Source organism: Condylura cristata, unplaced genomic scaffold (assembly GCF_000260355.1).
Source record: "Condylura cristata isolate star-nosed mole 26May11 unplaced genomic scaffold, ConCri1.0 scaffold00022, whole genome shotgun sequence".
NCBI classification, from domain to species: domain Eukaryota; kingdom Metazoa; phylum Chordata; class Mammalia; order Eulipotyphla; family Talpidae; genus Condylura; species Condylura cristata.
Window position 1 is genome coordinate 31,993,548 of NW_004567123.1, and position 23,095 is coordinate 32,016,642.

The 23,095-nt window shown below is 59.1% G+C and overlaps 1 protein-coding gene across 4 annotated transcripts in view; it reads right to left on the minus strand.

Moving 5' to 3' along the window:
• Window positions 1–23,095, minus strand: part of NFATC2 (nuclear factor of activated T-cells, cytoplasmic, calcineurin-dependent 2) — a 119,605-nt gene that overhangs the window by 23,111 nt on the left and 73,399 nt on the right. For all 4 annotated transcript variants that reach the window (XM_004687483.2, XM_004687485.2, XM_004687486.2 and 1 more), the window contains exons 6-9: window positions 17,307–17,447; window positions 3,716–3,771; window positions 3,262–3,388; window positions 1,760–2,428 (exon numbers count right to left, since the gene is read on the minus strand). In XM_004687483.2, coding sequence (XP_004687540.1) covers window positions 1,760–2,428; window positions 3,262–3,388; window positions 3,716–3,771; window positions 17,307–17,447 — 993 coding nt within the window. The remainder of the gene's footprint in view (window positions 1–1,759; window positions 2,429–3,261; window positions 3,389–3,715; window positions 3,772–17,306; window positions 17,448–23,095) is intronic.

The window sequence follows — 23,095 nt, forward strand, 5'->3', positions numbered from 1 at the left end:
CTTTGCAAAAGGCACCCCTGAACCCCTGCCAGGGGTGGCACAGCTCAGGCCACTGGGCCGTGGTCCCCAGGGCTGCTCAGGACACCCAGGGGACCACCCCCTCATGCTGGTGAACACCCCAAGGCGGTTTGGGGAGGGAGGGAGCCCCGGGCCTGCAGCCTGGGTGGATGTGAATGGGCCCCGCTCCCAGGGCAAGAATTTTCCTATTAAACAGGTGTCTTAAAGGTGCATCTCCTGCCCTGAGACTAAAGCAACACAGACAGAAGCGGGAGAGCCACCCGCCCCACTCAGGCGCTCACTTATTTATGAAGCGCCCCGACCCGATGCACCCCAGACGCACACGTGGAGGGGTCCGGTTACAGCCACGTCCCATTTATCTGGTGGTGAAGTTCCACCTGATGCCTTCAAATGAAAGCACCAGAAGATGGTCTGGCCCGCTGGGGGTCAGTTGCACAAGGATTCCACACGGGTCTCCCCTTTAAATAGCCCAGCACAGTGACCCCGACTCAGCCTCCACTTGAATATTCAGGATGCTCAATCACTAGTTAGCGCAGCAACGCCCCGAAGTCGGGCCCAAAAGGCGTGTGGGGAGATGTGCTGATACCCCGAGAGCTCTGCTTGAAGCGCTGGGGGTCAACGGTTTTACTGGAGGACGAGGGAACCCCTCAAAGTGGAAGGCCGACCGGTGGCCCCGGGAGCACGGAGCTCCCGCATGGCCCTTTCAGTCCCTGGGCTCTCTGATGGCCGCGGGGGCCAGCCTGAGGCTTTTTGTCTCACGTCCTATGCCTTGGCTGGGCTCCTGAGCAAACTTTCCTAAATAATTGAGGTTCAGGGATTATCCAGTGCTACCGGCTGCAGAACCAGGAGGCTGGGCCGTGGCCGGGTGCCAGCCGGAGAGGTTTCCGCTCTCCCAGGGAGAAACTCAAGCTACCTGTTTTCTTTTCTGGGCAGGGGAAGGCGGCCTGCCTGCCTCCTCCCTTCCTTCTGCTGCACCTGGCCGGTCCCAGGTGAGCCCGGCCGACGCCACTGGCCCTTCCTTCCCGCAACCACGCACCAGCACCCCGACCCAGCCACTCCAAGCGGCAGACCCCCCCGCTGGGCCCCCAGCGAGCCGGGCACCTCGAGACTCACACAAAGCCGTCTCTCGCCCTCCCTTGGCCCAGCAGCCCCGTCAGCTGGGCTCCCCACAACGGAAGCCCCCGTGTCTGCCGTCAATGCGCCTCTCTGTTCCCCAGCACACGGGAGCCGGCCTGCAGCCTGCCCACAAGCGCCCATTCATGTTCCTTCGCTGCCGTCTCTGTTCGCTAAGCTCTCGCCTTCCCGTCCTCCCCCTCCCCAAAACACAAAGCAGCTATCAACTGGGATTTTTTTTTCTCTACAGGAATAAAAGGGAATAAAAGCTTTCCTTCCTTTCTGTTTCCTCTCCTTGGTCTAAATTTGGCAGATGGAAAAAGTGGGAGCAGTTAAGCCAACCAGTTCATGACCCAGCAGCCGCCCCGAGGGCCCGAGGTAGCCATCTCCGCTTCTGTGGGGGTGGCTGTAGGGTACCTAAAGCTCCCCCCTCCGGCCCCCACTGACTGGGGATGACCCCTGCCCAGAGCCGGGTGCGGCCTGAAGGGCCATCTCGCTCCACGCTCGGAAATGCAAAAAGGGGGACCCGGGCCCAAGGCAGCGAAGGCACAGACCCAAGCCACACGCGAAGTTCAGGGGGAGCTCTGGGGCACCCCCCTTCCAGCCAAGGAGAAAAAGAGCCTCTCACCGTCATCCAAGTAGGTCTGGTCCAGGTCCTGCTCCTGTTTGACAGTCACTCCCGTGGGCAGTGCTTCCTTTTGGTCACTGACCGGGGGTCCGTTTTTGGCGGCTCTTTGGCTGGTGGCATTCTGCTGCTGGATGACCGTGGGGTAGGACCCGGGGCTCAGCCTCTGGCCCTGGGGGGCGGGGGGCGGGCCGGGCCTGGTGGTGCCGGGTGCGAAGTTCTCGCAGTACATGATGTGCTGGAACTCCTGGTGGCTCCCGCAGCGCAGCTGCGGGCTGGTGGGCGAGTAGTGGATCACCGGCGAGGCCTGCAGCGCGGCCGGGCCCTGGCCCTGAGAGCCCGTGTGCACCAGCACGGAGCGGTGGGTGTCCCCGATGGGCAGGGGCGCAGCCATGAGGGCTGGCTGCTGGTAGCCCAGCGGGCTGGGGCTCAGGCTCTTGCTCCGCTGGTAGAGGACAGCCGCCGGGTTCTGCTGCTGGTAGCGGGCGTCGGGGGACGAGAGCCCCGAGCGGAATTGCTGGCAAGGAGCCATGGTGGCCACAAGGCAGGAGGGGGACTCGGCCACCATCGGGTGCTGTGGGTAGTAAGGCTGGCTGCCCAGGCCCCCGTGGGCGGGGCTGCAGATCAAGGTGGGGTCGTATTCGTCGCTGGGCTCTGTCTTGATGGCTGGGACTGCGAGGAGAGAGGCACAGGGGACACCGTGCTCAGCGAGCTGCGGACGGACTAGCCAGCGGCGGCCTGGGGCGTCCGCAAGGCAGGACCGCCGAAGCGTCGGCCTCTGCGTCTACAGCTTTGAGCCAGAGGCTCCCACGCACCTGGCTTAGGTCAGAAAGCTGAGCCTGGACCTGAGGTCTTTCCAATAAGGGGAAGGAGCCTCCAGGTCTGTCTCGGACTTGGGACACACATGGCCTATTTCTGCAGCCTTTATCATAATCCACCAGTCAATACTATCCACACGAGCTTGGCTGACTGCTCTCCCGTGAGCATTAGCTCCAGGAGGGCAGCGAGCTTTGTCTGTTTTGCTGGCAACTGTTTCTTCCAGCCCAGAACAGTGTCTTGCGCTCAGATGAATACATGGAAAATGGCCCTGGCCCCCCTTTCTGGGACTGTGGTGCTCTGTGAAAATAAGACGCAGGAGCCCCATTTGGCCATCGGGTACTACCTGCTGTGGGGGTCAACTAACAATCCCACTGGATGCAGAGCATAAGCACTTTCTACTCCATCACGAGCAAATCTCAGACAAACACAGGTGTCCCCCGCTTTGCAGCCTCTTGCTAAACAAGCCCGCGTGTCCTCCGCCCTCGTCCACCTCTGAAGCGCTTGTGATGCGCTTACTGAACACCGTGCAAAGTACTTTACATGCAATGGATTTCTGACCTCTTTCAAGAAAGATGCCACTGGACAGATGAGGAGACCGAGGCACAGAGTGGTTGAGTCACCTGCCCGAAGTCCTCACCCGCACCCTGCTGCCTCTCCACACCAGACGCCTCCTGGGAGACCCTTACCTGGGTGGTAGGTAAAGTGCTGAGGCTGGCTTCGTTTTCTCTTCCCATTGATGACGTAAAAGTTCACCTTCACGGATGCACGGATGTGCTTATTCCGATACTCGGGGATCTCCACAAAAAGCATGTTCTGGAAGGGAGGGTTTACCATTAGCACAACTGCAAGAGCATCCAGAGCCCTCCCCAGAGCCTCCGCAGATAGAGCCCATCGCACAGGGGTGGTGACATGTCCCCAGTTCTCTTTGGGGACTTAAACAGACGTGACGTTTCAGCTGCAGCAAAGAGAACGGCCACTCCCTCTACCAGAGTCTATTAAAGAGCCGTCACTTGTTCATCCATTCCATGTTTGCTGAGTGCCCGTTAGGGCCAAAGCACTGGGACTTTGACGAAGGAAGGCGGGGGTTGGGGGGGAGGGACAGGGGGACAGGGACGCATGACGTCATCTCGACGTGCTTACAGGCTGGCTCTTGTCTTTGTCCACCGTGGCTTCCATCTCCCAGATTTGCTGCCCATCTGGAAAAGTAAAATAGGACCGGCCTTGAAGAAGCTGGTTTTGTAAGGCAAAAAACCAGCACTTTATCCTCATCTGGGTTTCTGTGTGCGACCCCGCCAGAGGGTGTGTGTATGTCAGTGTTGTGTCTGCACACACGCCTGCCTGTGTAGCCCAAAGGGCGAGCAGTGAGCCATGGAAATCTGGCAACAAGGAAGCAAGGGAAAACAGAGGTTGCCCATGATCCGCTACTATTACCTTCTTCTCTATCCAAGAAACCCTGTCTTTGAAAACACAAGTTATAGGATGTGCGCCGCACTTCATTATATGCTTTGTTCAACCAACGACAACTTTCAAAATGTCTCAGGCGTGCCAAGACCTCGCCAGGCCCCGCTGCAGTCACTGGCAGGCCCAGGCAAGCCCGCGTGCTTGTGCCCAGAGCGTGGCTCACGGATGCTGTCCTACGCGTCTCGGGCCACGCCCTGGCCTGCAAGTCCTGGGAGGGGTGCACGGGAGGCCCCCCCGCCTTTCTGTCAGCAGACAGCTGGTGTCACACTCTGCAGCCACTCTGCAGTGAGAGGTTTTGCTCACAGTAAAATCCGCATCCCTGGAGCATGGCGCTTGGTCCCCAGTTTGCGGGCAAAGTGCGGCCAAACAAAATGCCCCATTTGCAAATAAGAGAGTTCGACGAGGGCCACTGGTCGGTGTTCAGCTAAAGCAAAATCATTTCCAGGGTGTGCTGTGAACAGGGGCTCTGAGGATGCTACATGGGCTCCCGAGAGAGGGAAGCAGATTCCACACGCTAACAGCTTTGGGGAAACGCCGAGCCGGGGCCAGGTGGCTTGTCGGGCGGGACTTCTCAGCGCCTTTAGTCACCCGTGAGCGGCGTGGCTCGCTAGGTGGCCCAGAGCCTGGCACGCTCCGAAGAGCCAGCCGGCCCCTGTAAAGCACAGCTGTCCGCGTCTCCTGTGACGCAGAGGCGCATCTAAACCTCAGGGCCGCGGCTCTTAAGATGCACTCAGAGAATTCTGGCTTCCAAGCATTAAATGAACTTCTAGGCTTTCCCCAAAACCAACCCAGAAGGCGCGTGCTGCGACCCAGGCTGAGCACAGAGCTGGCGGTGAGCCTGTGGGCTCGGGAACAGGCGCCTGACCTTGCAGTTCTCCTGGGCGTGTTTCTGAAGCGACTTCAAGGCGACATGCGTCGGTGTCAAAAGGGAAGAAGGAAAAGTGGCGAACCCCAGATTCCCACAGGAGGGAACCAGTCACTTCCCCCATGATCTCCCCACAGCTGACCTCGCATCCACGCCCAGGAGACAGCTCATGTCTGAACACCGACAGGTGTCAGCGTCTCCAAAGATGGCCAGGACCTGCCACCAGCCAGCGCTCTGAGGAGGCGAGGAGGGACAGGGAGGGACGCTAGGGGCCAGTGGGCCAGGAGCACCCATCAGGGGTCTGCAGCACATCCTCGGCCTGGCCTTCTCGTGAGCACGCTGCACTTTGGCCAGAAGGGCCACTGCACAGGGACCCCTCAGCGTCCACTCTGCCACCAAGCCCAGGAGCCTCCTCGCGCCACAGCCCTGCTCCAGGGACTTGTGCCCTTTCCCTCCTCAGAATCGGATCCAGGACGCCCTGACGGCCGCCACCAGGCGTGTCCCTCGCCTGTGCGCTGCTGCTATACTCAGGCCTCACCTAGAAGCTCCCCTCTGCCTTTCCACGTCCCCGGGGCACCAGCAGCGCGAACAGCATGAGCAAGACACGTGCCCCAGCCAGACAGCAGCCCCACGGGGCGCCCCGTGCAGTGGGCGGGCGGCGCCCGGGGCTCCCGGAGAGGAGAGGCAGCCAGAGGGGCCCGGGGGGGGGGGGCGAGTCACCCTGGGGCGCCGTGTTCGGACCCCGCGGCACGGCACTGTCACCCTCAGCTCCCAGGCACGTTCTGTGGTCACGGCCAACACCCCTTCAGTGAGTCCCCACGGTGCTCACTACCCTATTCCCGCACACCCCAAACTCTGGAACCAACACATGCAGCTCCAAACCCGCCCTGCAGGGGGCAGGGGTGGGGGGGGCAGACGCTTCACCCCTCTGCCTCCTACCCAAATGGGGGCTAAGGACAGGACCCATCCGGAGGACTAGCGAAGGCAGCGACGTGGCGGAGCACAAGGATGGCCGTCATCGCCATGGCGACAGCATGTGTAAATGGTGCTTTGTCAATTTTTGTCAAGTTACAGTCTGCTGTATGCAAATCTCTGAAAAAAGCATCCTCGACCAGAAAGTAATACACACTCTGATTCCAAGTCTACCTGCAGGTCTGTGGTTTGCAAAACACCCCCAGCCCCTTCCGCCCCTTTGCCATACCCCCAGCATGTGGGCCCGAGGCTCTCCCCAGAAGAACCTGCCACCCCGGCTCCTCGGACCAGTGTGGAATTCCCAGTAATGCTGGCAGGGCTCCCCCAGACCGACGACACTGACCCGCTGTGTGGCCCTTGAGAGCTAGCTCAACCTCTCTGGGCCTTGGGCTTCTCACAGGCAAACGCTAGGTGGGCTGACCTGAGAGCGGAGGCTCATGACTCAAGAACTCAGATTATATGTAAAGGGCATAGCGGGGGCCTGTCCATGGTCTTTTTCATCTGACCCTACGGAAAAGGGCGCCCGCACACCCGGACATCCCAGGAGATGTGGGTTTCAGCCCCACCTCGCTGCTCACGCCTCTCGCTGCGCATGAGTGACACGGCCTGGAAAGCATGTGGCCAGGGCAGGCTGGGCCACGGCCATCCACGCTGGCTGGGCCACGGCCATCCACGCTGGCTGGGCCACGGCCATCCACGCTGGCTGGGCCGCGGCCATCCACGCTGGCTGGGCCGCCCGCCCTGCAGATGCGGGTTCCAGGCGGCCCTCAGAACAAGGGTTTTGTTTTTTGTGTTCTGATTTTCTGACCTGGAACCCTGCCCCTGTTATCTTAAAGAGACTGAGTGTCTCCCAGCCGGGGGGAGAGCACGCTGTCACTTTGCGGGTCTACGAATGTCAGTCCAACTTGGGGAACCTGCTCCCCTGGTTACTCCTCTGGCTCCATCCTCAGGACTGGGACTAGATGACCGAGGCGAATCTCATGTGGTTTCAGAAAGATGGCAGGACTATGGTGGGCAAATTTAATGTGTGTTAAGGAAAAGAGTGTGCATTTGAGTGGGGGGGACAAACTGGATACCCCTAGCCCCCATGCTATTCGGGGTCACTGCAAATGGCAGCTTCTTGAGGCCGTCCTGTCTGCCAGGAGCCTCCGGGCCCCGAGGTTTGCTGTGTGGGCTGCCAGGCACGGCTGCCCACCACGCACCCCGAGGCCCCCACCAGCAGGCCGGCCGGTGTTCCCTGGAGCTTGACCAGGCAGGAGACCCTGCTCCGCCGGCTGGGTGACTGGCCCACCCTGCACGGTCTCCTCTCCCTCCTGCAACCACCCAGCTCTTCCTCAGGCCTCGCCCAGGCCAGTTCCTTCCCATCCCTTAGGCCCGGGAGCTGCCCCCCTTTCTCGGCCCCTCTCCCCCACCCCACCCCCACCTTGCCTGCCCGGGGTTCTCTCCCCCTGCTGGGCTGTGAGCTCCCAGAAGCCTGGCCTGCCGTCTTCCCCACTCCGACCCCCCTCCCACAGCCTCTGCACATAGTAGGTGCTAGGATCTGTGACCCCCTGACCTCGCCCTTGGCTTGGCCACAGCCGGGACTCCGGAAGTGTCCAGCAGCCTCCGCGGCAAAATGACACCCCCGGGTCATCTCGGGGAAGTGACCCAGAAGGAGCCTGGACGCGGCGCAGAGGGACTCAGACCCCAGCTGCTACTTAGCCCAAGCGCTAGAAACCCCAGCCCCTGAGCCAGAACTCAGGGAGCCCCTCCCCAGAACAGGAGACGCCCCAAAGCTCAGTGTGCTCCTACTGCTCTGGGCAGAGATGAAGGGAAGGCGCAGTCTCCTGAGCAGACGTCTGGGCACAGGCCCCTGTCCGGAGCGAGCCGGCAGCCAGCAGGACGACGCTGTCCAAGTCTTACTCAGCGCGGGAGGAAGGGGCCAGCTCCTTGGGCAGAGAGGCGCTGTCTGGGGGGAACGCCACGGGGATGGGGAGTGGGGCCAGCCCCGTTTTCTCTCACCCCTAGGTCGGAGACACATGCCTGGAGAGCCAGGGCGGGTGCGACTGGAGGGCCTGGAGCCTTGGGCCACAGCCACGTGTCAGGAAGCAGCAGGACCGGCGTCTCAGCCTCAGTGAGCAGCGGGGGCTCAGGTCAGCAGGGGAAAAACCTGCGAGCTCCCCGAGGTGGGCAGCACCCCCGGCCCCCCGCCAGGCGCCAGCACATCACTGCCACTGGGCTTGAGGCAAATGGGAAGGAAATCGGGGGTCACTGTGTTAGGCACCTCCGACGTGCCCCAGGGTGGCTCCCAGAATTAGGGGTGACGTCCTTTCGGTCTGCTAATGAGCAGAACGTGTACTCCCCACACAGGCTTAGGAGCTGGGCAGAGGGGAGCAGGACTCCCCGGTGAGACGGCCCATCTGCCCTGGAACTGGGGGGTCTGAGAGGTAACACCCGCCCCCAGCCCCTCGGCCTCCTCCCCAGGCCCTAGGCGGCTTGGCTCTCCCTCCCTGGGAAGCCTGCTCACTGGCCTCCCTCCCCTGGGCCTAAAGGCCATCAAGGTTGCCAGAACAACCTCAGAAATATAAATCAGATCATGGCACTCTGAGAAGCCTCCAGCACGTACTAGTTACTTTTCGACTCACCTCAAGCTTCTCTCCCCTCGCCCAGGGTCCGCGTGCTCTGAGCCCCCCACTCTGCTCCCTCCTTTCTCATATGGCACCCCTGGGGCTGGCTGTCAGCTGCCCCCAGCTCGCCCCCCCACTGGGGCCTTGACACTGAGTGATTCCTGCGGCCTGGGCGACACTCTGCCTACAGTCCATGTGGCCCCACGTTCCCATCTTCAGGGCTTTGCGCAAAGCCACCTCCTCAGGGAAGCCCTCCCTGACCTCACTCCAGGGTTGCCAGATTTAACAAGTAAAAATACAGGCCATCCAGCTGAATCGGAGTACAGTATTTTACAAGTATGCCCAGAATGTCGGGCCATGGCATGGGACCTACTCATGCTACAGAAAGTCAACTGTTTGTCTGAGATTCCAACTTAAACAAACAGCCTCACCCAGCCCTCTCCCTTCTCGGTGCGGCCTCCTTATAATCAAGCTGTCCGTGCACAGTGCCATGGCCGCCTCTTATCATGCATTCTCCAGTGCCCAGTACCTCAGCGGCACATAGTAGGTGCTCAATTAATACCTGGAGAGTGCAGGGCTGGGTGAGCTGACCAAGGCATCGTCAAAGGTGGTTTCACAGAGCCCAGATGTCAGCATCCTTCATCCCACCCCAGATGCGACTTTTCCCAGAGATGAGCTGTCCTCCGTGATTGCCCCCTCCGGCTCCACGGAGTCGCTCTGGGAACTTGGAAATGGGGGTTTCCAAGCCCAGCCCCGTGCCCCCAGGAAGCCTGTCAACCTCACTTTGTGAGTCAGTTCTTGGGGCAGAGCAGGCCCTTCGCCCCTGGCAAGCCATAACGGCAGGCATCCGAGGGTTCAGGTGGGACCAGGACTCCTCTGCAGACGGGAAGCCCTTCCTAACACCGTGTGACGTGAGCCCACCTCCCCACAGGCGTGTGGAGCGTCAGCCGGCCTTTCCTGAGCACCTACTACATGCCTGACACTTTCTGAACCTTGAACTCCTTTCACTGCTAACCCCATTTTAGAGATGGAGAAACGGAGGCCCAAAGCACAAAAGACAAAGCCAGGCAAGTCCAGCCTGCTTACACCTGAAATATGTGCCACTGCATTAGTCGAAAAGAGAGAACACAGCCAAAACATGCCAAAATTAGTCAAGCCGGTGTCAGATAATCCATAAAAGATAAGATTTCTCGGGTGCGGTGGGGGGGGGGGGTTCCAGCTGAAAATCAATTGCAGCAGGCCGGTTGGCCCCAAGAGCAGCTCCTGATGGTGGAAGAGCCGAGCCCAAGTTCAGCAGAAACTCATCTCGCTGTGTGCAGTTTCAAAGGCGCCCAGGCAGGTGCCACGCAGCCTGCGGTGAGGCGGGCAGAGACGGGCAACGTGGCAGCCGTGATCTGTGACTGCAGCGAGCTGCTGCCTGAAGGGAAGTGGGGCTGGGGGGGCTCCGGCCAGGGGGCCGTGACCCCGGGCGTGAGTCACCGAGGGCAAAGGTCTCTGTGCCTGAGTCATGCCGCCCCGCCCGGAGGCCGACCCCCGTTCCCAGAGGAAAGCCGATCCGGAGAGAGGCTCCGGGCCAGGCCTATTGTTTCAGCAGAGGCCGCTGGATGAAACCAAAGCCAGGGAGCAAAGCAGGTGGGAGGCGGCCGTGGCTTCTGAGGATGGAGCCGCTTTTTCCAGGACAGTAATTGGTGGAAAAGTACTTAATTTAGCGCCGAAGAATTATTTTAGGAATATGCATTTATATTTACTAAACGAACCTCCAGATACAACCTTTGGGAACCTCCAAGTAATAAAGTGACTCATTTCGGGGCATGATGACTCAGTGGGAAAGAGGGAATTCCACCACCCACGCGCCTTGCTAGAGCTCAGTCTGCCCTCTCAACAGGTGCTGCGGGCCCTGCCATCACCCCGTTCCAAGAACATCGTCCAACAAAACAAAACACAAATTCTCTTCAAACAATTTAAGTTTCAGAGCTGAGTAATCTGAGGCAGGCATGCTTCCAGCCTCCGCCCCCGCGGGACTGGAGAGCCAGGGAGCTCCTGGGCCGGCCGGGGGCCTGAATTAAGAGAGATTTACCAGCTGAAAAATTCCAAAACGCTGTGTCATGTGGAGGAACCTTCCAAAACACTGGCTCCCGCCCAGGCTGGCGAGTCCCTGGGAGCCATGGCAACCCCATTCCGCTGCCACATCACTTTTATTTTTGTGTCCTTAGATTTGTTCCTGTTTTTGCAATGTTTTGCAGGGACCCCCGACTCCGCCTGAGGCGGGGTGGCCAGGGGCCAGGGTTACCAGCTGAAGTCGGGAACAGCCTGCACTTCCCCTGTGAACTTTGCCTGGAGGGTTATGCATTTTTCACATTTCAGGGAACAGAGAACAGCTTTGCAGCCATCACAGTGAAGGGTAAACAGAAAGGCCCTGGGGGGGGGGGGGCGGGCTTTCCCTTGCGCCCTCCTGGGTGTGATGGACAGAGCCTGCTCTGTCCCCCACCTCGAGGGATGCCTCGAGAGCCTGGATATCGTTACCACAACTGCAGAATGGAGGAGTGCGGGGAGCCAGTGAAGGGCCAGGACACAGCCATGCAACCATCTGCAAACACCTACTGTGTGCCAGGACTGCTCTGGATGCTGCAGAAACAGTGGCAAACCCCAGGCCCTCACCTCCAGGAGCTGTGTGTAGCCTAAGGCAGGCAGGCAGGCAGGCAGGCAGGCAGGCCGTGTCATCAGTGCAAGCGTGAGGGGGGTGGGGTGGGGGGCAGGCCTGGGGTGCCACCTCAGAGCCGAGGAAGCATGTGCCTGACACCATGCGCTGCCCACGGTAACGAGCACCCTCGGTGTGCCACGCTCAAAGCAAGTCTCACGTCCTATCTCAGACCTGAAGGGACAGGAGGCAATTTTATAGAGCGCTGGAGCGAGTTTCTCCGAGCCAGCAGCAGCGGCGGGGTGCCGAGCGACAGGCCAGCGTGGGGTGTTTGAGGACAGAGCGAAGCCTCATAACCGCGGCCCACGGAGCCAGGGGCGAGTCAGAAACGCTGGAATCGGAGAGGTGGGCGAGGGCCAGCTCATCCAGGCTCTTGGAAGGCCTGCAAATACTTTAAAATAGTAATAAAAATAATATCATAACCATTATTATTACTGCTGCTATAAATAAGAGGCCATTTTCCAAAACACCCGGCTTTTCTAACTTAAGAAACACCGCGAGGCCCTCTCCTACTGTTTTTCCACCCTCTCCACTCTGTCATCCCGCTGGAGTGGAAAGTGCCAATTCCATTTCAGTCGGCGGCTATAAAAAGATCGCTGGAGCTGGTGGTGCCGATGGCCCGACTGGGGGCTAAGATTAGCCCTGCAGGTGTTACCTTCCCTTAATGTGAGAACCAGCTGGGGTTCCCCTTCCTTGGAAAACTTCAGCTGTTCCACCCCACCCCACCCCGCCGAGGCCCCGCGGCCAAGCTGTCCATGGAGATGGGAACGGGGATGCGTTTTGGAAAAAAGAAGTTGAGCAACAGGGATTCCCCCCTGCAGACGGCAGCCTTGGGCAGGGAGGCGCGTTCTTGGGGTCAAAAAGCAGATCGGCTCCCTGCAAACAGCAGGCACACCCCTAGCCAGTCAGAGCCACGGGGAGTCGGAACCCCACCACCAGGGAAACCCCCTACTCCTGCCAGGGTTCAAATCCCATCTGTCTGTTGGCATCAGTCCAGGATCTGGGACTCTTTAGACGCAAAAGGGTTTGCAATGGGCCCTTTCGACCCCCGGGACCCGCAGCAGAATTCAAGGGTCTCGGTCCCTACAGACTGAACCGTGTCAGGGGACCAGGGCAGCTGAGCGTCCTCAGGCTGATTAACTTCCGTCCAAGCGTTTTCAGAGTAGGACAGCAAGTAGCCAAAGGTGCAGATTTCAGAGCTAGGTCGCCTGGGATCAAAGCAGCACTGCCATTTGCCAGCTGTGTGATCTTCACTAAGTTACTTAACCTCTCTGTGCTCGGTTTCTCACCAGCACGGCTAGCAGAACAGTAGCTCAGGACCCAGAACAGGTGATACGTGGAAGGGATTTAGAGCAAGGTCTGGCACAACGTTTGTTATCATCATTACTTATTGTCCTCCAGTGTTTCTCGGTTCCGTGAGATAAAACCTTCCTTATCTTTGTCCTTCCACACCCCGAATATGACGATGATCGAAAGAGAAGCTTCTACTGAATGAGCATCCACAATGTGCCAAGTTCTAAGCAAAGAGCCTGATCTCATCTCATCTTCTCATCTCTCAAGAGAAGAAAATCATCTGGACTTTGCGAAAGAGGAAATGTTGCCTCAGAGAGGCAAAGTGACTTCCCGGGGATGACAAAGCTGCTAAGTGCAGACCTCGGACTCGAAGCCCAGCCTGCTGGTCTCAGGACCCCGGCTTGTGCCCCCGCGGCGGGCAGTCAGCTCCCTGCTCGGCCAGCGTAGGCAGGGGCCAGGCTGGTGGGACGCTGGCCGGAGCCGCGCTGGGGGCCGTGAGGACGAGAGAGTGAAGGGGCATCTCGTAGGTGCCACTGGACGGTGCCAGCCTGTGGCCTTCGTCACAGGGAGACAGAGATCGGGCACAGCGGGCGGGGCTGGCTGTCGTCTACAGAGAGGTCCGACTCCTCTAAGCCTGCTGTCCACCTCCCCGGGGAGTGGCTTAGCCGAGAGGATGTGCGGGAAGACGGAGGCCCTCAGACAGGGCTTGACCTCAGGCGCAATTTTTATTATTTTACTTAGTTGTCAACTGTTCAAATTTGAATCAGGCCCTGAGGCTTCCTCCCTTTCAGAGGTAAGCTGAAATTTCTTCTGAAACCAGGAGAAGCGAACGAGCAAACACTGTTCACCGACGGGTCTGCTCGTTCTTCGGCAAATACTTGGAAGCCCTTGAGCAGCTCCAAGTGCATGAGCTCCCGGACAGGGAAAGCCACTGGCCTCTAACTCGGCCAGGAGCCTGGCCTCCCCCCGCCCTCCGTGGCTCCCTGGCACCCAGCCCCAGCCCGGGGGCCCTCTGAGCTGGACCTCGACAAGACACGGTCAGGGACTCGGCACCGCGCTCTGAAGTCAGCGCCCCTCGTGACGTCCACGGTTTCCTAGGGCAGGAGAGAGCGGGCTGGCACACTCTCCATGGGGTGCCGCTCTCCTGGCCGAGAGCCGACAGAGTCCCTGTCCCCCAGCAAGCGTGTGTCCGTTCCCGGCGCCGGGCGCGTCTCCGAACGGCTCCAAACGTGTCTGCCTGCTTCCAAACACCGCCAGTGTCAGCCGGCCTCCAGCCCCAGCCACGGGCACGCCTCGGCCTCCCAGGAGCCTGGCAACTCGTGTCACAGAATATTTACTTTGCCCCCACCACTTAAAGTCCCCATTTCCCCCTGAATCCACTCCACCATAGAGAGGCCGTGACCCCAACACGCCGGCGCTCGCCACACACAACAAGCTTTTCACAGGCACAAACGTGCATAAGGGGTGCGTTTCGTGTCCTGTACCCCGAGAGGAAGCCTGCCACCCTCCTCCTCGGTCAGGTGCGAAGGTGCTGCTCGGACGTCAGGGACTGGCCGAGCGGACAGCGTGGATGCTTCCTGCATGAGGAGGGGCGGCCGTGGGTGCTGGCCGCGGGGTCACTTATGAAAGCAGAAGGTTGAAAGCGGCGATGCCCAAGGAGAGCAGGTGTGTCCTCACTTGTCCTCAGGGAAATGCAAATGAAATGCACAATGAAATCCTGCCTCACACCTGAGAAAGTTTGAGAAGAGCCTCCCTGGTGGCGCAGGGGTTAAAGCCAGCACTATCAAGTCATCACCAGCCACTGAGGCCTGAGCTTGAACCCCGGCCAGGGGGTGACCCACGGGCGCAGCAGACCTCTCCTGTCTCCCCGCTGCTCCCCTCGGCAGTGGATTTCAGTCCATCTGCCTGTTCTGCTCCCCGCTCTGTGTCTGGTGAGTCCTCTCACCCCCCACGATCTCTGGCTACACCCTAGCTCTTGTATGCATAAATAGAGATCAATCTTTTCTTTAAAAAAAAGCAGAAAGAACAAGCGCCAGAGAGGGCGTGGGGAGAGGAAGCATGTGGACACTGCTGATGGGGACACACGCAGGCCCCAGCCCCTGTGGGAGGCAGCATGGAGGTTCCCCAAAACTTCGCATATAGGTCGCCCATCTGCCCCAGCAATCCCACTCCAGATATCTACCGCCGAATGCAAAAGCCTTCATGCAGAGGACTGTCTGCACCCCCGTGTCCACTGCAGCCCTACTTACAACAGAGCTGTGGGGCACCCTAAGCGCCCCAGGGAGTTAAGAAGAGCGTAGAGATGATGGAATAGTATTCGGCTATGAAAACTGATGCACTCTTGTCATTTGCAACATGAATGGGACTGGAGGGGCGATGTTAAGTGATACAAGCCAAAGGGGAAGACAAAGGCCAGATGGTTTCACTGTAGAGGCAAAAGAATAGGCAAAACTAATCAAAACCACCCTAAAAATCTGACTGCAGAACTGAAGCTATCAGAGGGGGCCGGTGGGGGGAATGGGGTGGCCCATGGACTGTGGTGGAGATTCCAGATGCTCTGGTGGTGGGTGGGTGTGAGCCTGTCCCTCTGAATCACACAACGTGTAAGCCATCACCTCAAATATATATATAAATAAATACAAATCAGTAAATAAGAGTTAAAAAGCGGAATGTAAAACCTGCATTTAAAAGTTGCATCCCTAAGCTCAGCTTCCTGCGCATGGCGGCCTCTCCAGCCTGAAGTGTTGGCCAAGCGCGTGCTCTCTAAACCCTCCCACACCCAAACCCATCAGTCCATCTCCGCTGCCCGCCGCCACGGCTCTATGCTGCCCCCCCTTTCTTTGGCATGACGGCTCATCCCTTATTTAAAATCAATTCTGCCCTCTGGCACACAAAGTAGGAAAAAGCAGGTCCATCCCGAGAAGCCGCTTGCAGTGAACTAGGACGAAGCACCCCTCCCCAGACACCCTGTGTCCCCCATCCCACGTGGTCTCGGTAAAACACAGGTCCCACCTCACCCCAGTGAGAATGGCACATCTTCAAACAACTAGCAACAACAATTGTTGGCAAGGATGTGGAGAAAAAGGAACTCTCCTGCATTGCTGGTGGGAATGCAAACTAGTACAACCACTATGGAAAACTGTCTGGAGGTTCCTCAAACTGCTAAACATGGAGCTTCCCTACGACCCAGCAATCCCACTCCTAGGTATCTACCCAAAAGACACAAAAACACTGATTGAAAAAGATACTTGTACCCCCATGTTTATTGCTGCTTTATTTACAATTGGAAAAACATGGAAGCAGCCCAAATGCCCAAAAGTAGATGACTGGATTAGAAAGATGTGGTACATATATACAATGGAATATTACTCAGCAACCAAAAAAGAGAAACACATGTCTTTTGCAGCAACTTGGATGGAGCTGGAAAAGCTCGTGCTTAGTGAGATAAGCCAGAAAGAGAAAGAAAAATACCGGATGGTTTCGCTCATAGCAGGAGTATAATGGACCAGGCGAGAAAATAACAAAAATAATGAACAACCATATACCAGAGACATTTTGTGGGGGTGGAGTGGGGAATGGGATCAAAAACGGGGGTGGGGAGGAGAGAAATGCACGGGATTATGGTGATGGCACACGGGTGATTTGGTGATGGGAAACCCGCGGGGATTACAATCAAGATGGGAAAAAAAAATGTACAAAATGATGTAAAAATAAACTTTGTAATAAAAAAAAACACAGGTCAAGCATGTACCCAGTTCAAGCGGCAGCCCCCACAATTAGGGCCCTTGTGCAGTGCACAATCCCTACAACTGGCCAGGCTGCCTGTGATCGGGTCATCCTGCGGGCAACCAACAAACAGAAAAGCATCAGTACCCTGCAAACTGACCCACCGAAATGACGTCCAGCCAAAAGAGAACCAGGGTAGCATCTACAAGGGCCCAGTAATTGTGCAAACTGACATTTTTCCTACTCCAGGCCATTTTCTTTTTACCATGTCCTCACCGGGAGCAGTACAGGGAAGAAGGTGTACACCTGACCGATGAATGAAGAAGACATTGACACCCTCAGAGCAAAATAAAAAGGCAACGCTCAGTATATTTTTGTAATGCAAAGAAGTGGCACCCCTGGGCTGCGGTGAAACCATTACGGACACGGCAGTGGGGAGTTCTGACCTGTAGAATTCTGAAAGGCAGTTTAGTGATCTATATTAAAGCTCTCAGAATGACTCTCCAAGACCCCACTGCTAGCAGTGAACCCGAAAGAGCCAAAACAGAGTCCTATCTAACATCAAGCAAGGAGTCCTGAAAGCCTAAGACTACAGCACTATTTTCTAACAAAAACTAAGTGGCCGACGTTCGCTGGCTTATGACTCTGTGGCCAGGATCAGCTCGTTTTGCCTGCACAGAGATGGTGACTCGTGTCGCTATGGCTCTACACGCTCTACACTCAACCAGGTGGGCGCAGCAGTGCGTGGTCATTTCCTAGAATCACAGTAAGCGAGCAGCCAAGCCAGGATTCGAACCCAGAACGTGCCAGACCGGAGCGTGCGTGCCTGGTCACGTGCCGGTCACAGTAGAAAGATGGAGAGGCTGCCCCTTCACTGCCCAACGCGACAACTGAGGGGCAGTCAAGACCTGTCCTGGCACACGGGCATCACAGTGGCCGGCACTGACATCCAGGCCCAGGGGCCGGGGAGACTGTCGCTGTGAGCAAAGGGGGCGGAATATGAAGCTCGCACAATGGGGTCAACCCCCACCCCCAACGCTGCTGGGAGAAAGAGGTGGTCACTTTTACATGGCTCCAGTGGCCAAAACACAAGCTCGAAAGGCCCCTGACCTGTGGTCTTCTCCGTGAACACGACTTTGGACTCGGCCGTGAAGTTCTGTCCAGTGAGGATCATCTGCTGGCCCCCGTACACCAGGCAGCTGTCCGTGTCCTGTCTCTCCACCATGGGCAGCTCGTGCGCCGACCGCTGGGCTGAGGGCGAGACAAGAGAGGGCTGTGATGAGAAGCCAAGTCCAGAGTCCGGGCGACCACGCAGGACGGGGTCCGCCGCCCCGCCACCGGCTGTCACGGCAGACGTGGCCCAGCGCCTGGGCGGTGCCGAGTGGCTCGGCTGGTTTCCTGTGAGAACCCTGTGGCTACATGAATCAAGAGATGGATGAGGTTTTGCCCTTTTCCTCGTTTTATAAACGACAGGCAGGTCAGCTCTGCCACAGCGCACCCTCTCCTGCCTCTGACGTGAGCCCACGCGGCCCCGAGCGGCCCTGTCCCCGCTGGTCCCAGTGTCCAGCACCTCCCTTGTTCACTCACCCCCATACTTCTAGAACCTCCTCACTGTCTCTCCACACCCTCCGCAGACTCCCACATGGGACTGTACTTTCTAGCTCTTTCTGGAAGTTTCTTTGCCGATCACCTGCCTGGCCCCGGTCTCACTTCTTGCAGATTCTGCTCAGTGTCACCTCCTCAGCCTCCTCTCCCTCCACCCGAGCTAGGGAAGCAGCCCCACACCCGTCCGGCTGTCTGTCTCTCTCCCTCTTGAGCCTGGTTGGTTTTTCTGAAAGAACTTTCCACTTTCAGGTACCTGCGTGCAGCTGATCCTTCATCTCTGCCCCCTGGAGTGAGAGTGCTGGTTTTGTGTGTGCTGTGAGGCGAGAACAGGGCCTAGAACTTGGGAGAACTGGACAAGGGTAGGTGGGCGTAGCGATGAGTACCTCAAGGTCGCCAGACACAGCTATCTATCCTGTCTACTGCACTACGGAGCATACGTGTTTGTACATCTGCTATACCGCCTGGGTCCTCGTCTACATCAGGAGGCGTCAGGAGTGAGCAGCAAAGGCACGGGGCGGGTGCATACACCCGGGTGCTGGTTGCAGCCTGCTGGGGAAGCTTTGTCAGTTACTCGCATTTAGCTGGGGAGAAGCTAAAGAAACTAAGAGAAGTCGGGTCAAGGGTAAGTGCTGGAGCTTATATTTAAACCCACAAAAGCTGGCCTGTCCAGCTCCAAAGCCTCATCCCTTAGCCACTCCGGTCACTGGTTCTTCCAGAAGCAGAGTGCAGGGAAGCGGGGAGACCCTCCCTGGCAGCGCCAGAGCCAGGCCCCAGCCAGCCCGAGCGGCCCGTTCCTTAGGCCCCACCTTGGCGGCGTGGGCTCCGGAGGCCTGCCCTCCCGCTCTGAGTCAGCCTGAGCTCCTGGCCCTCCTCCCAGAACCCAGCACCGCGCAGAGGGCCAGCCCATCCGGTGCCAGGGTCCTGCCGGGCCCCTCGTCCGGGAGCCAGGGCAGCAGCCTCGCCAGGCTGAGGCCCACACCGAACCCTCCCTCCTGGCCGGCCTGGGCCTCCAGGTGCCGAGCGGCTCCCACCATCCACCCTGGAGACACGTCGAAAGCGGCTCCTTCAGGAGACACACACGCTTGGCAAAGCCTAAGGCTTCGGCTCTGGCCGGCCGGCCACTCCCAGACACCTCACCTTGAAAGCGCCACCCAGGGGCTTCCCACGACCCCCAGCACCCCCGCTCAGCCCAGGAGCTTGTCCCCAGAGAAGAGCCGGCCAGTGCTGTTCCAAGTTGCTGCCACTGAAGAGTATCTATTAAAAGGCCTCTCTGCAGAAGCTGCTAATTTTCCCCACATGCGCTGGGGGTTAGTAATCCTTTCTTTCGGTACAGGAGTTCTGCGGGAATTCCTAATGGAGCAGCCACAAACGGAGATGTATTCACAGCAGACACAGCAGCTGCGTGACCTGAAAGCAGGTCTCCGCTTCAAGGCCTGCCTGTGAAGGGTTTGGGCAGCTGTGGGCCCCTAGCCCCGGGGCTAGGGCGGCGGCCAGCGCCAGGCCTCCCCGCTCACAGGTGGAAAGCCTGAGTCATCAGGCCGGCGGGCTGGCCAAGGGCTCCCAGCCAGCCGGGCCGGGCTGGCTGCGGCCGGGAGCTCTCACACTGGGCGGGCAGCCCGGCCGCGCAGCTGTGCGGAGGGTCACGGCGCATGGCGTGGCTGGTCTCTCCCCGAGGCCGCCTCAGCGCCCTCCAGCCAGAGCTGCAGCTTCAAGCAGCCACCAGCTTCGCCCTCTCTGCCGCTGGCACCTCTCTCCCTTTCTGAAGGACACCATCTTTGTAAGCGAAAATTTGAAAGGAAACAAGAGGCAACCCAGCTTCCTGAGGCCTTGACCCACAGGCCAGCGGCCTCTCACTGGGCAGCAGGGGCGGCGGCCCCACGGGGGCCTCGTTACAGATGTGGAACCTCAGGTCCCCCTTGAGCCTCTGGACCAAATCTGCTGTGGGACAAGGAAGCCAGGTGATTCCCAGGTAGTGCAAAGTCAAAGGAACATGGCGGCAGAAGCTGCCGTGCAGACAGGGGAGCCCAAGGCGGCTGACCCCGGCCCTGCCTCAGCTTCTGAGCTGGCCCTGTGGACATCGACTGGACCATCTGGGCTGCCTGTGCCCGGCAGATGCTTCTCTGGCCGCATCCTGGTCTCTGTCCACTAGATGCCAGCAGGGGGGCCCCCTGCCCCCTCTGACAACCCAAATTGCCTTGAGATGTGGCTAAATATCTCCTGAAGGGGAAGGGGCCCAAGGCAGCTCAGACTGAGAACACCATTCTAGAAATTCTGATGCCAGTGACCTGAGGGAAGGACCCCAGAAGGGAATTTCTTTCTTTAAAAAAAAAAAAAATTATTTATTTATGCATACAGAGCTGGGGTACAGGCCAGAGGTGCAGGGGCAGTGAGAGGCTTCACCAGAGACAGAGTGGGGAGCAGAACAGGCAGATTGATGAAGTCCACTGCTGAGGGGAGCAGCGGGTGGTCAGGAGAGGTCTGCCGCGCCCTGTGGGCCACCTCCGGAGCAGGCGGGGATCAAACTCATGCTGAAGTGGCTTTAGCTTCTCAGTGCTGTGCTTTAACCGCCAGGGAGGGCTGGAATTTCTTTTTAAACAACCCTCAGGCCACGCCAGGTTGGATCCAACTGAGGGACCATCACAGCTGGGTAAGGCCGGACCAGGGCTGCAAAGTATCAGGTTTCTGGGCCCGGGGCCAGCAAGCCCTGCCTGCTACGTGACCCTGAGCAAGTCACTCCACCTCTCTGGGTCACGGATGCTTCCTAACCGTCCCTGTCCTCCACGTCAAGCTGTGCAGGAGAGACCGCCTGCACCCATGGATCAGCACAGAACTGCTGAAACAGCCAGTAAGCCATGGCCACCGGGATGGACGGCTAGCCCAGACGCCATCTACCCGCCCGCCCGGGAAAGGAACGCAGGCCCAGCCAGCTGAACTGGAAAGCAGGACGCTGACCGAGGATGCGGCTCTCTGACCCTCGCACACCTGCTCAGTGAGGCACACCCACCCAGCAGCCTCGGCCGGGGCTCCGCGCGGCCCAGCCGTGAGCTCTGCGGCGGAGAAATTTCTAGAGCTGGATGGAGGTGGCCGCACAACAGTGTACGCGTGCTTCGGGCCACTGAACTGTGCTAAGTGGTCGCCTTGTGTGCATTTCACCAAGGAATATCCAGACAAAAGCCAGGGCCCAGCACCGGGCAGCCACCCAACAGAGTCCCGGTGACTGTTAGCTCTCAAAATGTCACTGCTGCTTGCTTAGTCATTGTCTAAATACTTCTCATTTTGGTACCTTTTAAATGCTTAAATTATAGCCCTCCCGGATAGCTGGGGGAGACACTCAGGGCTTCTTTACAGACAGAAAAGCAGCTGCTCAGAATCCTCTCCCCCTGCCCCCGGGGACGCCTGGGGCATCAGGTCTCTCAGGAAGCCGGCCCGCAGCTTCCCAAGCCTCACCTCCACTTAGCCATCTGCAAGCCAGGGCTGGCCACAGCCCTGCTCACGGGTTGTGGTGACGACTGAGTGGGAGAAGGGGCAGTCACAGGCTGTTTGGCTCAACAGGCCCCGGCCGGCTGGGCGCAGGGTTGGAGACCGGCCTCTCAAGCCATGCCACAGGCTGGCGCCAGCTGTCTACACAACGGGCAGCCCGCATCAGAGCGGCCTCTCTCTGCCAGTAGTTCCTGATCCCTGACCCAGGCTCCCTGACCCCTAAGCCAGGTTTTCGCAAAGTCGGGGGCTCAGCCACCTGCAGGCAAATCACCTGGTTAAGTGAGGCCCTGAAGGAAATGTGACACCCAGGTCACACCCCTAACTCACTGCACCCCGATCTCTTAGGTGGAGGCCACCAGACGCTTGCAGGCTAGCACTAAGAGGCCACCTGAGCACAAGGGGACCTTCTCCAGAGGAAGCCCCGTGTCCCCAGGGAACCCAGAAACAAAGCAAACGGATCCAATTAGTCTGTGAAAGCGGAACTGCAGAGGCAGACACCAGCCAAAATTACCCTTCTGGGGTTCACTCCCCAGGCGTGCTGATGCAACCCCAGCATCTACCGTGCTAACTGGGGCGACGCCATGCAGGCCGGGGAAGGCCCTCTGGAAGCCCCGCCGGCCAGCCAGCACCTCCACCCTACCAGCTCCCGGACTCACTCAGCTTGTCAACCCAATTGCAGACCCTCCGCACTGCTGACCAGCCCAGCGCCACCTTCGTAAGGCTGTCCTCAAGGGCCGGGGCAGGCCTGTGCGGACGGCCAGACCCTCGCTCCAGCGCGAGCCCTGGGTGGCCCTCACGGCCAGGCTTCCGCGGGCCTCTCCCGCCTCTGGAACCTGGCACCCCATAAAGCGGCTTGGGGCGCCTCTGTTTTATGGGGTCTGAATCCACAGGGTGCTGTTTGGGTGTTTACTTTCACTAGCAACAGTGGCTGATGAGAGCGCAGGCCACGGCCCCACGAGGGACACCCACACAGGCCACCCGCGGGCCGGAAATGGGACTTGACGCCTGCTGCCGCCATCTGCCTGCAGGACCGAGTGGCCAAGGGCTGCCCTCTCCCGAGCCCCCTGGGGAGAGGCCAGGAGGCTTCCAGGGAATGGACGGTCCTGCTAGGACCCGGTGACAGCAGCCCCAGGGAGCGCTCTGGCCGGTCACACCCACAGCCCCTGCTCTGGACACTCCTGGGTCTTCCGTGGGACGGAGGGGCTTCGGCCAGGGGACTTAATGCTCCTTGGTGGGGGGCACTGCTGTGAGGGGCCTGTCACGTCCATGCTGGGGCAAGCGGTGAATGCACAGACGTGGGGACTGCAGGGTGTGAGACTGCCCAGGGCTGGACCTCAGAGACGCAGCTTTCTCTCGAGGCAAAGCTGTGGTGACTCCTGCCCCAGGGGCTCGTCCATGTCCATCTCCAGTCCACCAGCACCAAAAAGTCCTCTCTCCTCATCACATCAACACTCTGCCTCCCCCCGTCCTCCAGGGGCCCTCAACATTCCCCCCATCTCCACTCAACAAAAGACCCTCTGGAGGGCCCCGCCAGTGTCCAGATGACATAGGCCACCGCAGGGTCCAGGCCACCTGGCGGGCAGGACTCAGCTTTACACCCAGCTCTGCTGCGCCTCTTGCTCCCCACCCCGCCCCCCTGCCGCCCTGACCCCCTGCAACACACGCTCCTGGGAGCCCTGCCCGCCCGCCGCTCTCACTCACAGGTGCCTGGCACTCGCTATGGACACAGCACGGGAGCCGTCAGCGGCCCGGCAGGGTGGCCTGAGTTCATGCACGGGACAGCGCGACCTTCGGGGCTGGCTGTCTGCCATCAC